At 55.7% G+C, this 15155-nt stretch overlaps 2 protein-coding genes across 2 annotated transcripts in view; both read left to right on the top strand.

The window, feature by feature from the left end:
- The window catches only part of NEK8 (NIMA related kinase 8), a 15490-nt gene extending 8282 nt beyond the window's left edge, over positions 1–7208 (top strand). Inside the window, 14 exon segments of the mRNA XM_012809768.2 lie at positions 154–386; positions 616–747; positions 1550–1771; positions 1773–1836; positions 1839–2003; positions 2086–2267; positions 2357–2507; positions 3067–3143; positions 3437–3554; positions 4929–5079; positions 5315–5478; positions 5585–5743; positions 5916–6074; positions 6455–7208. Coding sequence (XP_012665222.1) covers positions 154–386; positions 616–747; positions 1550–1771; positions 1773–1836; positions 1839–2003; positions 2086–2267; positions 2357–2507; positions 3067–3143; positions 3437–3554; positions 4929–5079; positions 5315–5478; positions 5585–5743; positions 5916–6074; positions 6455–6483 — 2006 coding nt within the window. The 3' untranslated portion in view covers positions 6484–7208.
- Positions 7209–7269: 61 nt separating this feature from the next.
- On the top strand, positions 7270–14189 carry TRAF4 (TNF receptor associated factor 4). Its single transcript, XM_003797139.3, has 7 exons — positions 7270–8061; positions 11084–11135; positions 11708–11812; positions 11888–12049; positions 12133–12294; positions 12380–12535; positions 13061–14189. Exons 1-7 carry the CDS (start codon positions 7919–7921, stop codon positions 13691–13693), a joined length of 1413 nt encoding a protein of 470 aa, XP_003797187.1. The 5' UTR covers positions 7270–7918; the 3' UTR covers positions 13694–14189.
- Positions 14190–15155: the final 966 nt, after the last annotated feature.

Below are 15155 nucleotides of genomic sequence, written 5' to 3'. Positions count from 1 at the left end.
AAAAAAAAAAGAAGTACAGAGTTCTGAACCCAGTTCTCTGACTAACCCTGGCTGGCCCTTTGCCCTTACCAGTCTCAGGGTGCCCTGTTTCATAGGAGAGGGCTTGTCCTAGGTGTGAGAAAGCCCAGATCGTGATTAATTCCTTGGCCACAGGTGGCACCCTGGCTGAGTTCATCCAAAAGCGCTGTAATTCCCTGCTGGAGGAGGAGACCATCCTGCACTTCTTCGTGCAGATTCTGCTTGCACTGCATCATGTACACACCCACCTCATCCTGCACCGGGATCTCAAGACCCAGAATATCCTCCTTGACAAACACCGCATGGTTGTCAAGATCGGTGATTTTGGCATTTCCAAGATCCTCAGCAGCAAGAGCAAAGCCTACACGGTGCCTGGGCATGGAGGGGGACTTACAGGGTGCTAGAGGTCTTGAGGGCCAAGGCTATTCTATATTCCGCCTTTCTTCCCTCTCCTACATATCACTTGGCCCCTCGGTGGTCCTATGGAAGGAATCCCTTTGCCTTCCTTTGAGGAGAAGCTATTCCCAAGTGCACCTGTGGGGAGAGCCCCTGGTCCTCCCTCCCCCCAGGGCTGTGATGCAAGCTCTCCTCCTGCAGGTGGTGGGTACTCCATGCTACATCTCCCCTGAGCTGTGTGAGGGCAAGCCCTACAACCAAAAGAGCGACATCTGGGCCCTGGGTTGTGTCCTCTATGAGCTGGCCAGCCTCAAAAGAGCCTTTGAGGCTGCGGTGAGTATAGGAACCTTTAAGGGGATAAATCTCTACTGTCCTTCCCCAGCAACCCTCCGCTCCAATTTCTGGGTTCCTTCTCCAAGGCTGAGTCCTGTTTCTCCTTCAGACTGGTGGGTTACGCCAGCATAGGGATGTGGCTCTGTCAGACTGTGGATTTCTGAGGAGGGTAGGCCTTGGCTTCTTCATTAGACTTAGGTCTTCTGAGGGGAAAGCTATGAGTCTTCCATCAGATTAGGGAGCAAGACTTGTTTTCCCAGCACCCTTAGTTTTCTGAGGACACAGCTGTAACTCTCCTATTAGAGTAGGGAGTCTGAAAGAAAGCAGGGTATAATTTTTTAAAAGATTAATTAATTATAAAAGGAAAGAAAAAAGCAGGGTTGACTCTTCTGTCTTCTATCTGGGAGTCCCCCCATCAGACCGAAGTCACCTGAGAGCAGAGCTGTTATTGTTTTTGTTTTTGAGACAGAGCCTCAAGCTGTCACCCTGGGCAGAGTGCTGTGGCATCACAGCTCACAGCAATCTCCAACTCCTGGGCTCAAGCGAGTCTCCTGCCTCTGCCTCCCAAGTAGCTGGGACTATAGGCACCCACTAAATGCCCGGCTATTTTTTTTTTGGTTGTAGCGTCATTGTCGTTTGGTGGGCCTGGGTTGGATTCGAACCGCCACCTTAGGTGTATGTGGCTGGAGCCTTAGCCGCTTGAGCCACAGGTGCCAAGTGGAGCAGAGCTGTTATTTACTCAATAGACCAGGAGCTAGGGCTTCCCTCACCTCCCCAGTCCCCTAATTTGACACCTTTGCAGAACCTGCCAGCGCTGGTGCTAAAGATCATGAGTGGCACCTTTGCACCTATCTCTGACCGGTACAGCCCTGAGCTACGTCAACTTGTCCTGAGTCTACTCAGCCTAGAGCCTGCACAGCGGCCACCGCTGAGCCACATCATGGCACAGCCCCTCTGCATCCGGGCCCTCCTCAACCTCCACACTGATGTGGGCAGTGTCCGCATGCGCAGGCCTGTGCAGGGAGTGGGAGGCAGTCGTGGGTGGTAGGGTGAGGGCACCCAGTGGCAGCACAGGAAGCCTGGGGCAGAAGGCACTTGGGGTGAATCCTCTATTCCTAAGAGTAGGAATGCTGGGGAGGGTCCATTTCCTGAGGCCCCCCATCTGACCTGTTGTAGGTCGGAGAAGTCCCTGGCTACCGGACCTCCCATATCCCCTGGCAGCACAGGCAACAGGACCACCAGTGCCCGCTGCAGAGGTAAGTGGGGAGGGCCAGTAGGTCCCTGCGGAGGCCACTCTGTTCCCACCAGTTTAATAGGCCTGATGCACTGTTCCCGTAGGCGTCCCCCGGGGACTTGTGAGGCCTGCCATACCACCGCCTCTGTCCTCGGTGTATGCCTGGGGTGGCGGGTTGGGCGCCCCCCTCCGGCTGCCTATGCTCAACACAGAGGTGGTGCAGGTGGCAGCTGGGCGAACGCAGAAGGCCGGTGTCACGCGCTCTGGGCGCCTCATCCTGTGGGAGGTGAGCAGGCTGGGGTGGGTCTGGACAGGAGGGGTGAGGGGTCCACAGGAAGGTTGGGTGCTCAGGCACCTTTGGCTCCCTCTCTGCAGGCCCCGCCCCTCGGTGCCGGTGGGGGCTCACTCCTCCCGGGGGCGGTGGAGCTGCCACAACCCCAGTTCATCTCCCGTTTCCTGGAAGGCCAGTCCGGCGTGACCATCAAGCACGTGGCCTGCGGGGACCTCTTCACTGCCTGTCTAACCGGTGAGCCTATGGGAACCTGCTATGAGAAGGCCCCACAGAGCAACTTCCTTCATTGCAAACTGCTCACATAATTAATGCTCCTTCTACTAGTTATTGCTTCTGCCTGCTAACTTTTGAGATATACTTATGCAATCTTTTTTGCCCTACTCAACAGGCCTGGCAAGGTAGTTATTATCCCCACTGGACAGATGGGGAAGCTAAGGCACAGAGAGGCTGTCACTCCATTCTTCCAGCCCTAGCACCCATCTGTTTTTTTGTGTATATGACGGTCTCATTCTTTTGCCCTCAGTAGAGTGCGGTGGAGTCATAGCTCACAGCAACCTCAAACTCCTGGGTTGGAGTGGTCCTCTTGCCTCAGCCTACTTAGTAGCTGGAACTACAGGCACCTACCATTACGCCTGTCTAATTATTCTATTTTTAGTAGAGATGAGGTCTTGCTCTTGCTCAGGCTGGATCACCAACTTTGTCTTGCTGCTCTAACCCTGGGTGGACTGGTCTATCTGGAAAAAGAGTTTAACTTCTCTCTCTGCTATCTTTACTGCCCTCCTGTCTGCCTGAGACCGAGGCATCATTATGACTTTTGGCAGTGGCAGCAATGGGTGCCTAGGCCACGGCAGCTTCACCGACATCAGCCAGGTGGGTGTCCCATGAAGGAGTGATGGCAGAGAGCCCACATCTGAGAGCTGTCTCTAGGTTGGAGGCAGGGGAGTTCCCCGCAGCTCCAGGTTCCTCTTAACTCCTGGGCTGTACCTGCTCTGAGCCACATCAAACAACTACAGAAATACCAGGCTTCCCCAACTTTTGGGGGTTAAAGTCAGCTACCTCATGAGAACTCGCAGCCTCCAACTTTGTCCCTCTAGTGGGCCTTGAGGCCATGTAGTTACTTCCAGACCCCTTGTCCTGTTGACTTATTTCCTCCTCCTCCCTAGCCTACCATTGTGGAGGCCCTGCTGGGCTATGAGATGGTACAGGTGGCCTGTGGGGCCTCTCATGTGTTGGCCCTGTCCACTGAGCGAGAACTGTTTGCCTGGGGCCGTGGAGATGGTGGTAAGCTCCCTACCCTTTTGGTCCAGCCTTTCAGCCCCATCTTACCACATTCTCAGCTATTATTTGTTTCCCTTTTCACTCATGTTCCAGCCAATGGCCCATTCTCTCCTCACTCTTTACTCTTAAATTCTACTCAACTATTTTGTGTCCACCCTGTCCTGGGTGCTGAGATGAACAAGATGTGGATTCCTGGGGGGTGCCTGTGACTCAGTGAGTAGGGTGCCCCATGTACTGAGGGTGGTGGGTTCAAACCCAGCCCCGGCTAAACTGCAATAAAAAATAGCCAGGCATTGTGGTGGGCACCTGTAGTCCCAGCTACTGGGTAGTGGTGGGGGCTGAGGCAGGAGAATTGCCTAGGCCCAGGAGTTGGAGGTTGCTGTCAGCTGTGTGACACCACAGCACCGAGGGTGATAAAGTGAGACTGTTTCTAAAAAAAAGATGTGGATTCCTTCAGGTGTTTATGATGTAAAGGAGATTTCATTAATCCAATATGTATTGAGGCCCTCTCTGGGTCAGACATCAGGCTGGGTACTGAAAGTGGAGATGACATGGGTAGGTGTCTATCCTCCTGGAGAACACAGTCCAGTCCAGGGAGAGGTTAACACAGCTCCAGCATGCTAGAGGATGGATAACATCAGGGCTACACCCAAAGCTTAGGAGGTATGGGAACTCAGGGAGCAGCAGTGTCACCTGAGGAGATAGAGGTACTATCTGAATAGGGCTTTAAGGGAAGAGGAGGATTTTGAGCAGCAGAGGAGCCTAGGAAAGGCATTTCAGGCTGAGAAAACAGTCTTCATTTAAGCCCACTCTTTTTTTTTGTAGAGACAGAGTCTCACTTTATTGCCCTCCACACAGTGCCATGGTGTCACATAGCTCACAGCAACCTCTTAACTCCTGGGCTTAGGTGATTCTTTTGCCTCAGCCTCCCAAGTAGCTGGGACTACAGGCACCCACCACAACACCTGCCTATTTTTTTGTTGCAATTTGGCCGGGGCTGGGTTTGAACCCACCACCCCCGGTATGTGGGGCCGGCGCCCTACTCACTGAGCCACAGGCGTCGCCCAAGCCCACTCTTTTTTTTTTTTTTTTTGAGACAGTCTCAAGCTGTCAGCCTCAGTAGAGTGCCATGGTGTCATAGTTCACAGCAACCTCCAACTCAGGCTCAAGTGATCCTCTTGCCTCAGGTTTTCTATTTTCAGTAGGGATGGGGTCTTGAGTTCAAGCAATCCACCTGCCTCAGCCTCCCAGAGTGCTAGGATTACAGGTGTGAGCCACTGCGCCTGGACATTTATGCCCATTCTTGGTGGGCTGTCTTCATCTGGGCATCACTACCCCTAAAACTCAAACTAACCTCATCCTGGTTTCTTCTTATAGGCAGGCTGGGACTAGGCACCAGGGAATCCCACAGCTGCCCTCAGCAAGTGCCCATGCCCCCAGGACAGGAAGCCCAGCGGGTTGTATGTGGCATTGACTCCTCCATGATCCTCACTGTGCCTGGCCGAGCCCTGGCCTGTGGAAGCAACAGGTGAATAGGTGCATCAGGATGACTAGCTGCCCCCTTGCCCTCTGTGATAGTTAATGTTTCACCTTCACCATTGCACACCTTCTACCAAAGACCTGAACCGAGGCAGGATGAGAATGCTGCTCAACCCATGGTGGGATCTGCCTCTTGGTGCACCACTTCCTGTCCAGATAGGTTGGGGCTGAGCCAGCAATCTATAGAAAATGTCAGTGGATTTGGCTTCTGACTGTGCCTTCAGGTTCAATAAGCTGGGCCTGGACCACCTCTCCCTGGGGGAGGAGCCTGCCCACCACCAGCAAATGGAGGAGGCCTTGAGCTTCACACCACTAGGCTCTGCACCCCTGGACCACGTGGCCCTGCTAAGTGTGGACCTGGGTACTGCTCATTCAGCTGTTGTTACTGGTGAGTAGGACTTGTGTGCAGGAGGCCAGAGGAGAACTCACCTGACCTCCTTGGTACCTCCACTGAAGCACCCCTTTCCTTTCTTTCCTCTTTCTCTGGCCTCCAGTCTCTGGTGACTGCTACACATTTGGCAGCAATCAGCATGGGCAGTTAGGCACCAATGCTCGCCGGGGCAGCCGGGCACCCTGTCAGGTCCAAGGCCTTGAGGGTATCAAGATGGCAATGGTGGCCTGTGGGGATGCCTTCACTGTAGCCATCGGAACAGGTGAGGTTGAGCATGGTGGGGGCAGACAGAGCCAGGCGCAGTAGAGGTAAATGTGCTCAAGGCCACTGGATTCAGCAACCTCCTATTTGGGCCATTTGGGCACTCTGAGAGTAAAGCTGCTTGCTTAGATGTGCCCCTATCCCATTTCCCTCCGTGGGATTCTCTTTGGCAGAAGGTGAAGTGTACTCTTGGGGCAAAGGGGCTCGAGGCCGACTGGGAAGGAGGGATGAAGATGCTGGACTCCCCCGGCCAGTACAGCTAGATGAGACACATCCTTACACAGTGACTTCTGTGTCCTGTTGCCATGGAAACACTCTGCTGGCTATTCGCCGTGAGTTATAACTTTTCCCACCTCACCACACAAGTGCTAACCCAGAGGCCCCTTCCCATACACCCTTCCCCAGAGTTCACAGTCCAAATCACCAAAAACATATTTAGCCCCCAGATGAAAGAAAGCAGAAGCTGTGGGATAAAACCCTGTGAGCTTCCTGCATGGGGAGAGCAAGAGTGGGTGCTTCTTGCAGGGTTGCCTCCACTGCTCCCCAAGGCTTGAATGCATTCTTTCTCCTTCTGCTCCCTTTGTCTACTTGACTTTGAACCTCTATTTCAGGCCTGGCAGGTCTAGAATCCAGAGTCCAGTGGGGGTGGAGGTGGGTGATACTTGCTGCAGGCGCTGGGAGGCTGCAGGGGTTTCTCTTTGGTACCCTCCAGCGCTCACAGATGAGCCAGTCCCCCCATGAGGCATCTGGATACACCTCTGGACCACCCTGATATTGCTTCTCCTCTGAATGTTCTGAAAAGTGCAGGTGCCTGAGGCAGCTCCCCGGATTGTGTCATCAATGGGGTATAAGGGCCAGTGAAACCCCTGCTCAGCTTTTGACTCTGGATATGGAAACCTCAACCCACTCTGTTCCACTAACACCCTTTTTCCTTTCCTACTCCTTCCCTTAAGTCAGTGTCCCCAGGGTCCAGCCTGGCTAAAGTTGAAAGCTACACCTAGCCTTTGCTAACAGGATGGTCTTCAGAGCCTTGTTAAAAAAAGGCTGAAAGCAGCCGCGGCTCCACCTAGAGACTGCCCTTTCCCCCAGCCCAGTTAGGAAATAAGTCTGACCACCACCAAGAGATGGCTCCCAGCTTTGGAGCAGGGCAAGCCAGGACCTGCCTGGAATGGCCATTAAGCCCGCCTAATTTCTGTACAGCCTGAGGCAGGGAGGTCCCAGGGAGCTCTGCCACGGCCCCACCCCTTTACCCGAAGGCAGAGACTTGCACTACGTTTTTTAGCATTCCTTCTCCTGAAAGAGTGCAGGGGCCATTGAGTCTCTACAGCAGAGAGGACTCGGGCTGAAAGTTGCTCCTTACCCCATGCTTTTCCCTATAAGCAGGTTGGGGGGAAATGTATCTGGTTGGACCAGACCAGTTTCCCAGAGGACTGGCAGTAACGCCAATAAAAATATCAGCTGCCTGCTCGGAGTGCAGACTCTTAAGAGGTGTGGGTGGCGTCCAGGCACCCCAGGACTGGGCTGGGCCCGACCTCGGTTACAAGGCTGAGGCGGAGGGAGGAATGTGGGCGCAGCCCGAGGCTGGGCCCGAAGTTCTTTTGGCCCAGTGCCCAGCCCAGCCTCCTCGCCCCGGCCAGGCTCCCCGGATCTGGTTGCCAGGCTTCGGCTGCCTAGCACCTGGAAGCTGGGGCCTCGGTCCCTGGGCGGCATGGGCTCCTGAGGCCAAGCTGTTGACTCCCGAGAAGCAAACCTTTTGGCTCGGCTAGTCCCCCTGCCTGACCGCACTCCCCTGAGGTCCTCCGTCCCACCCAGCGCCAGACCCCACCCCCATCTCTGGGGAGAAACGGAGCCACGATTTCTGTCCCTTGGGGAAAAGCCTCTGCTTCCGGGAGCGGACTAGCCTGACTCACTTTCGCGGCCCCGGGAGAGTCTGGCCGCATCCGGACCCCAAAGGCGAGAGCTCGCGGGGTGGGCGGGTCCCGCTGTCGGGCACTAGGGCCGCGCGGGCGCGGCTCCGCCCCCTCTTCCGGCGAGAGGGCTCGCGAGCCTGGCCCTGCCGCGGCAGCCAGTGGGCTTCGCCGGGAGCCGGAGCGCGGCCCGAGCTAGGCGCGGGCTGTGGGGCCGCCGCGTGCCCGGCCCCGCTCGCCCGTGCCCGCCCCTCGCCCGCCGGCCCGCCATGCCCGGCTTCGACTACAAGTTCCTGGAGAAGCCCAAGCGACGGCTGTTATGCCCGCTGTGCGGGAAGCCCATGCGCGAGCCCGTGCAGGTTTCTACCTGCGGCCACCGCTTCTGCGACACCTGCCTGCAAGAGTTCCTCAGGTGCGGGTTGAGGGGCGCAGGGAACGCAGGTGGCGGAGGTTGGGGGGCACTGCATGGGGAGGGGCTCAGGCCGAGGCAGGGCGGGCCTTTGTCTGCGCCGGGACCCATGACCTCAGGGGCGCCCACCGTGACGTCAAGGGGAGGGGTGATGTCAGGCCGGAGGGAGTACCCCACGCACTACTGCGTAGGGTCCCCGGTCCCACCTGACGCGTACCAGGTCGGAAGAATGCGAAGTCTTCCCGCGGGGTAGAGATGGGAAAGAGGCCCTCCCTGACCCGTGGCCGGCCCTTCCCCCTCACCTGAGCTCGAGAGCGGCCTCATCCTTGAACTTTGAGTCCTTCAGAGGACAAAACCCTCTCGTGTGCGGCACTTTAAGCCTCCAGAGTTTTCACCTGTCTAACCTCTTCAGGTTCTTCGAACGTTCTGAGAGCGGCAGCTATTGTTCTCCCATTTCACAGATGATGAAATGAGATTCAAAGAAAGGCTGCGACTGGCCCAGGGTCACACAATTACTTGAAGGCTTAGTTGGGATTTCAGCCCGGGCTGTTAGTGATCACACAATAGAGCGAGGATTCTGACAGTACAATCCTCTCCTGAAGCCGAACTCCTTTGGGCGTCTCTCCTTTCTCCCCGGGATCTAGAGTAAGGCGGGTGGTCAGTAAATTCATTCAGGAGAGGATCACACCCTCGTTGATACTGAATGCCCCCTGCTCTCTCAGGCCCTAGATCACCCTTTGGCTCTTGGGCATCCATCACGTTTCACGGTGCCCTATACAGCCTTGTGTCTCCAGCCCACGCGGGGAACTACTCAGGGCCGGGTGTGGGGAGGAAAATGAGAGAACCTCCGCTCCTGGGAGGGTCGTGCCTTGGAGCGCAGGCGAAGACGGGCTCAGCCACTGTCAGGAGCCTGTTGGCTGTCGAAGAGGATCAAGAGGACCAGGCGGGGAGAGCATCCTAGGGGCTTCTGCCTTCAGTGCTCCCTCTTCCTCCCTCCCTCTCTCCTTCTTTCCCTCCCTCCCTCCCTCCCTCCCTCCGGTCCTCTGCAGCCCAAGCTGGCGGAAATCTCAGCAGGCCCTTTGTTTTCTGTTCCTCACAGTCTGAGCTGGCTCCTGCCCTCACATATGCTCCTGCACAAGCTGCTGTGCTGCCCCCTCCTCCCTTTCCCTCACCCTCCACCCTCCTCCTCCCTCCTCCCTACAGTGTACACATTTACTCCCCTACAGACACACAGTCCCATTGTCTCCTCCACTGCTCTTCCCCGGCCCTCTGGTTTCCAGATGAGACCAGCTGAGCCACTCCCCCCATCCCCCACCCTACCCCACCGCTGACCCACCCTGACTGGGTGGAAGGAGCTGGGAGGGGGCTGTCAGGCTCCTTTCCCTACACCTCCCCTCCCCTAGGCCCACTCTGGTAGGCTTTGGCCCCTCCCCCTCCCGGAAATCCCCTCTTCCTCTCCCGTATCCCCCTCCCCCATACTGTCTTCTTCCCTGGGCCTCCCCTGCACAGCTGGGAGCAGCCTCTACCCCTACTCCTGTGCCTGGGCTATGCTGCTGAGGCCTCTAGAGGGAAGAGGTGGTTGGGTAGGCTGTTTCTCACCATCACCCCCTACCCTACAAGCCGGGGTGTCCATAGCCCTGGCTGAACCTTTTTCCTGGCTGGGCCCCAAGCTGCAGGCTTAGTTCTGCCTGAAGCCTAGGGACTTGTCTCAGTCCCCTCCCTGTCTCCAAAACCACTAAGTCAGCACATTCCTGAAGCAGCCAAGTGGACCCCCACCCCCTTGGTCCAACCCGCCTTCCACTCTCTTACCAGGGCTATTACTCAGGTTGGTCTAAGAAAGCTGGTTGCCCTGTGGGCACAGGCACAGCCCCTCAGTGCTTAAGCTTGTATTGTCCTTGACATTGGTGCCGTGGCCAGTGGCAGTGGGCTAAGAGGGGAGGAGGTGGGTACTAGAAATCATTTGGGCACCTGGGGCATGTGCTACCCAGGCCCTGGAAAGTGGTATTAGAACAGGGCTGTCATGTGGCCTCTGCTTCTGCCTTGATCCCTGCCTACCTCCCACCTACCTGACTCAGATCTGCCAGGAATGCCATGCCTGAGGGCCTCAGTCCTGCTAGGTGAGCCCTTACCCTGTCTGAGCCATACCAGGCATGTGTGACTGGTCCTAGCTGGGGTCAGGAAGGGCATACTGGCAGGAGGAAGCATGCAGCACAGCCCTCTGGGATGCTATCAGCCATATGGGGATTGGTGCAAAAGGAAGGCAGCTGGCATGGTGGGCAGGGTCAACAAGCTTCAGAACCCTACCAAGCAGTGGCCAGAGTCTTTTTGCCTATGCGTGTCTGGACTCTTTCTTGCCCCAGCCTCTCTTCTGTGTGTTGTATGGTATAGTAGAGCCTGTCTTAACTGTGGGATCAGCAGATACACATACCCAGATGCCCCTTCACCTTCACCTGTCAGCCTCGGTTCTCTCACCTGTAAAATGCGGACATTCCTACCCTTCTCAGAAGCTTGTTGGGAGTGTAAACAAGTCCAGGGAACATGCCTGTCCTTCTCATTCCTTTGGGGGACACACCTTCAAAGGAGGAGGGGAGGAGTAGGATAAGGTGGCCCCAAGCTGACCTTTGCCCTGGTTCTTAGGAGGGCACCTTAATCTTAGCCCATGGGTGTTTCCCCTCCCCATCAGCTTTCAACCCAGCCTATGAAAACTAACCTGGGGGGAGGGGTAGATTGGCAGCTTGTTCTTTTCCCAGTCCAGCTGCTATTCTGGAAGGGAGGGGTGCCAGCTGCCACCTGTTGGCCAAGTGCTATCTGAGGCGCCTGTCTGTGCCTTCCTTAGGCCCAGAACCCCCGTTACCAGGATGAGCTGGGATCCTAGAGAAGTGGGTTCCCTCAGGCCTCTGCTTGGCCTTTGCTTTTTGGGAACCTGTCTGGTGAGGGTGGCAGGCTGCTCTAATTGAGGGCATGGGGCCCATGGTACTCCTTCCCCTAATGGGAAGCCTTGAACCTGCCCCCTTCCCCTTTTCAGTGAAGGAGTCTTCAAATGCCCTGAGGACCAACTTCCTCTGGACTATGCCAAGGTGAGTCCACACTGCCAGGAAGAAGCCCAGGCACAGGCTGTTGCCCTTGGTGGAGGCTGGGGTTGCTGGCAGCCAGTGGGCTCAGGGCCAATGTCAACGCCTTGGGATCATGCGCCCCCACAAAGGTAGCCTTTTCCACCAGGCCAGTTTGCGAACGGAGGCCTGTGTTTGCCCTGGAGGGCAGGCACCATGCCCAGCCTGTGGGGGTACACAGAGAAGCTCTGTACCCACAAGAAGTGCTCCCTCCCCTTTCGGTGGCAAGCCAGACCTGTGGCTGAGGGCCAGTACCCCTCTGCCAGGAGGAAGTAAACAGCATTGAGGGACAGCCTAGGACTGAGTAGGCTGACTAGCTGCTTCTCCAAAGGGAGAATGGGGCATTCAGGTTGGGATCCAGCATCAAAGCAGTTCCCACCTGCTGCTGTATCCTTCATCACTGGACACAGAGGGGCAAATAGCCTAAGAGAGGCTATTCCTGGCTTTAAGGTAGGGTCAGCCCAAGTAGGGGTAGGGGTGGGTTTTGGGGACCGCAGCAGGCTCTGACCTTGGCCAGTTCTCCACGTCCCTACCCTCAGATCTATCCAGACCCAGAGTTGGAAGTTCAGGTACTGGGCCTGCCTATCCGCTGCATCCACAGTGAGGAGGGTTGCCGCTGGAGTGCGCCACTTCGTCATCTACAGGTGAGGATCTGATGTAAGTAAGTGGCTGGGATAACCCCTTTGCTGGCAGACACTAACTGCAGCTCTTCTCATCAGGGCCACCTGAATGCTTGCAGCTTCAATGTAGTCCCTTGCCCCAATCGCTGTCCCACCAAATTGAGCCGCCGTGATCTGCCTGTACACTTGCAGCACGACTGCCCCAAACGGCGCCTCAAGTGCGAGTTTTGTGGCTGTGACTTCAGTGGGGAGGCTTATGAGGTGGGTAGGGCCTGGTTGAGGGAGGGGTGGGGCACCTGATAGCCCACACATTCTTTAACTCAGCACCTTTGGCATTTCCACAGAGCCACGAGGGTATGTGCCCCCAAGAGAGTGTATACTGTGAGAACAAGTGTGGTGCTCGCATGATGCGGCGGCTGCTGGCCCAGCATGCCACCTCTGAGTGCCCCAAGCGCACCCAGCCTTGTACTTACTGCACGAAGGAGTTTGTCTTTGACACCATCCAGGTAAGGCCCTAATTGAGCTGTGGGCTGCAGGATAGGTATAAAGGAGTCACCCTGTTAACTGCTGTCTCTGCTTCTGTGGACCCAGAGCCATCAGTACCAGTGCCCAAGACTGCCTGTTCCCTGCCCCAATCAGTGTGGTGTGGGCACCGTGGCTCGGGAGGACCTGCCGGGTCATCTGAAGGATAGCTGTAGCACTGCCCTGGTGCTGTGCCCATTCAAAGACTCTGGCTGCAAGCACAGGGTAAGATGCCCTTTCTCCTTCCTATCAGCCCCTCCTTTTGTCCTAAATGAAGATTAGACTTTTTTTTTTTTTTTTTTTTGAGACAGAGTCTCACTTTGTCACCCTCAGTAGAGTACTGTGGCATCACAGTTCACAGCAGCCTCCAGCTTAGGCAATTCTCTTGCCTCAGCCTCCCGAGTAGCTGGGACTACAGATGCCCACCACAACACCTAGCTATTTTTTGGTTGCAGTTTGGCTGGGGCTGGGTTTGAGCCTACCACCCTCAGTATATGGGGCTGGCGCCCTACTCACTGAACCACAGGTGCCGCCCAGATCAGACTTTCTGATGCCACGTAGGATTTGGTGGTCCCTGCTATGCTGCTCTGAAGCTCTCAGTCCATCCTCCTGCAGGCCAGCTCCAGCTGCCTCCTAGTACCCTGTCTTCCTCATTCAGAGCTGGGGATCTGCTACCCCATATCCACTCTTATCCTATCTCCTACTGATAGCTCTTTTCCCTTCCCCCATGGCCCGGCTCTTTGCCAACAGTGCCCTAAGCTGGCAATGGCACGGCATGTGGAGGAGAGTGTGAAGCCACATCTGGCCATGATGTGTGCTCTGGTGAGCCGGCAACGGCAGGAGCTGCAGGAGCTTCGTCGAGAGTTGGAGGAGTTGTCTGTGGGCAGTGACGGCGTGCTCATCTGGAAGATTGGCAGCTATGGGCGGCGGCTACAGGAGGCCAAGGCCAAGCCAAACCTGGAGTGCTTTAGCCCAGCCTTTTATACACATAAGTATGGTTACAAGCTGCAGGTGTCTGCATTCCTCAATGGCAATGGCAGTGGTGAGGGCACACATCTCTCGCTGTACATTCGAGTGCTGCCAGGTGCCTTTGACAATCTCCTTGAGTGGCCATTTGCCCGGCGTGTCACCTTCTCCCTGCTGGATCAGAGCGACCCGGGCCTAGCTAAACCACAGCACGTCACTGAGACCTTCCATCCTGACCCAAACTGGAAGAACTTCCAAAAGCCGGGCACTTGGCGGGGCTCCCTGGATGAGAGTTCTCTGGGCTTTGGTTATCCCAAGTTCATCTCCCACCAGGACATCCGAAAGCGAAACTATGTGCGGGATGATGCAGTCTTCATCCGAGCCTCTGTTGAACTGCCCCGGAAGATCCTTAGCTGAGTGCAAACTGGGCTTGAGGGGAAAGGAGGATGGGACATGACCTCAGTCAGGCACTGGCTGAACCTGGGGAGGGGGCCGGACCCTCTTGTCAGCTGCTTCTGCTGCCTAGGTTCTAATACCCCATTCTCCCTTGCCCCCACCACCCACCCTCAGGTGCCTCCAATTGGTGCTTCAGCCCTGGCCCCTGGGGGGAGCAGGTCTCAGGGTCAAGGGCTAGAAACAAGTGATCCCAGTGCCTGTCTCCCCTCCTGGGCAGGGCAGACATGCCTTGGTGCCAGCCACACCCTACCTGGACAGAGGTACCTGCTCAGGTGCTATGTCTCAAGAGCCATAGGAGTGGGGAGTTGGGAATGGGGGAGGGGTAGTTAAGAGACAATGTCTTGAGATCTGGTTTCTTTCCCCAGCTGTGTCTCCTCTGGTTATTTATTTCTTTAGTGCCAGGAGGGCACAGCGAGGAAGCCCTGATTTTTAATAAATCCTGAATTGTATTTATTAATTTGGTTCCAGCCTGACTCATCTGGGTTGGTTAGGGTCTTGGGAAACTGATCCAACGGAAAGCAAAGGATTAGTCCGAGAAGGGCTGCGCCCACTCTGGCCCTGGGGTCCAACTGCCTTGCTGGGTTGCCCTCATGTGGGCAGCTGGGGAACTGTATCAGGCTTTGTGTGGATGACAGTTGCCCGACTCTGCCCTCTGGTGATTAGATAGGGGAGGTGCGTGGCCTGCCTGGAGATGTTATAAGGCTAGAGTCCGTGGTCTACGGTGCCTATGCCCTAGCTAGGTCTTTCTTGGACTAATAATAATAGCTACTAACTTTTTTTTTTTTTTTTTAAGACAAAGTCTCACTTTGTTGCCCTTGGTAGAGTGCTGTGGTGTCACGGCTCACAGCAACCTCAAACCCTTGGGCATAAGTGATTGACCTGCCTCAGCCTCCAAGTAGCTGGGACTACAGGCCCCAACCACAACGCCCAGCTATTTTTTTTAGAGAGGAGGTCTTGCTCTGGCTCAGGCTGGTCTCAAACCTGTGAGCTCTGGCAATCCACTCACCTCAGCCTCCCAGAGTACTAGGATTACTGGTGTGAGCCAGTGTGCTGGCCTGCTACTAACACTATTATGCACATTATGTGCATTATTTCACTTAACAAGACAGGTTAAATAGCTTTTATCACCATAATAAAAGGACCTACCTTAGTAGGCAGTAAAGAGTTAATGAGACAATGTATATTCCTGGCCCAGAAGTGCTAAATGAAAGTTACCTAACCCAGCCCACACCCAGTGACTTAAACTGGGCAAAGGGGCTTTCGGGATGTGCTAGGCACTTGGACTTTCTCATCCGTATCTTTTTTTTTTTGAGACAGAGCCTCAAGCACCCCCTGGGTAGAGTACTGTGGCATCACAGCTCACAGCAACCTCCAACTCCTGGGCTCAAGCGAGTCTCCTACCTCAGCCTCCCAAGTAGCTGGG

This window comes from Otolemur garnettii, unplaced genomic scaffold (genome assembly GCF_000181295.1).
Source record: "Otolemur garnettii isolate 467f Iridium unplaced genomic scaffold, OtoGar3 scaffold00112, whole genome shotgun sequence".
Lineage (NCBI taxonomy): Eukaryota > Metazoa > Chordata > Mammalia > Primates > Galagidae > Otolemur > Otolemur garnettii.
The sequence above is the reverse complement of the archived record's forward strand: the minus strand, read 5'-3'. Positions and strand labels throughout refer to the sequence as shown.

Excerpts from the sequence above, each read along its gene's own strand:
- TRAF4 (XM_003797139.3), top strand. The coding sequence starts at position 7,919 with ATGCCCGGCTTCGACTACAAGTTCCTGGAGAAGCCCAAGCGACGGCTG. Across the intron at positions 8,062-11,083 it reads TGCCTGCAAGAGTTCCTCAG|TGAAGGAGTCTTCAAATGCC; the intron begins GTGCGGGTTGAG and ends TCCCCTTTTCAG. Across the intron at positions 12,536-13,060 it reads ACTCTGGCTGCAAGCACAGG|TGCCCTAAGCTGGCAATGGC; the intron begins GTAAGATGCCCT and ends CTTTGCCAACAG.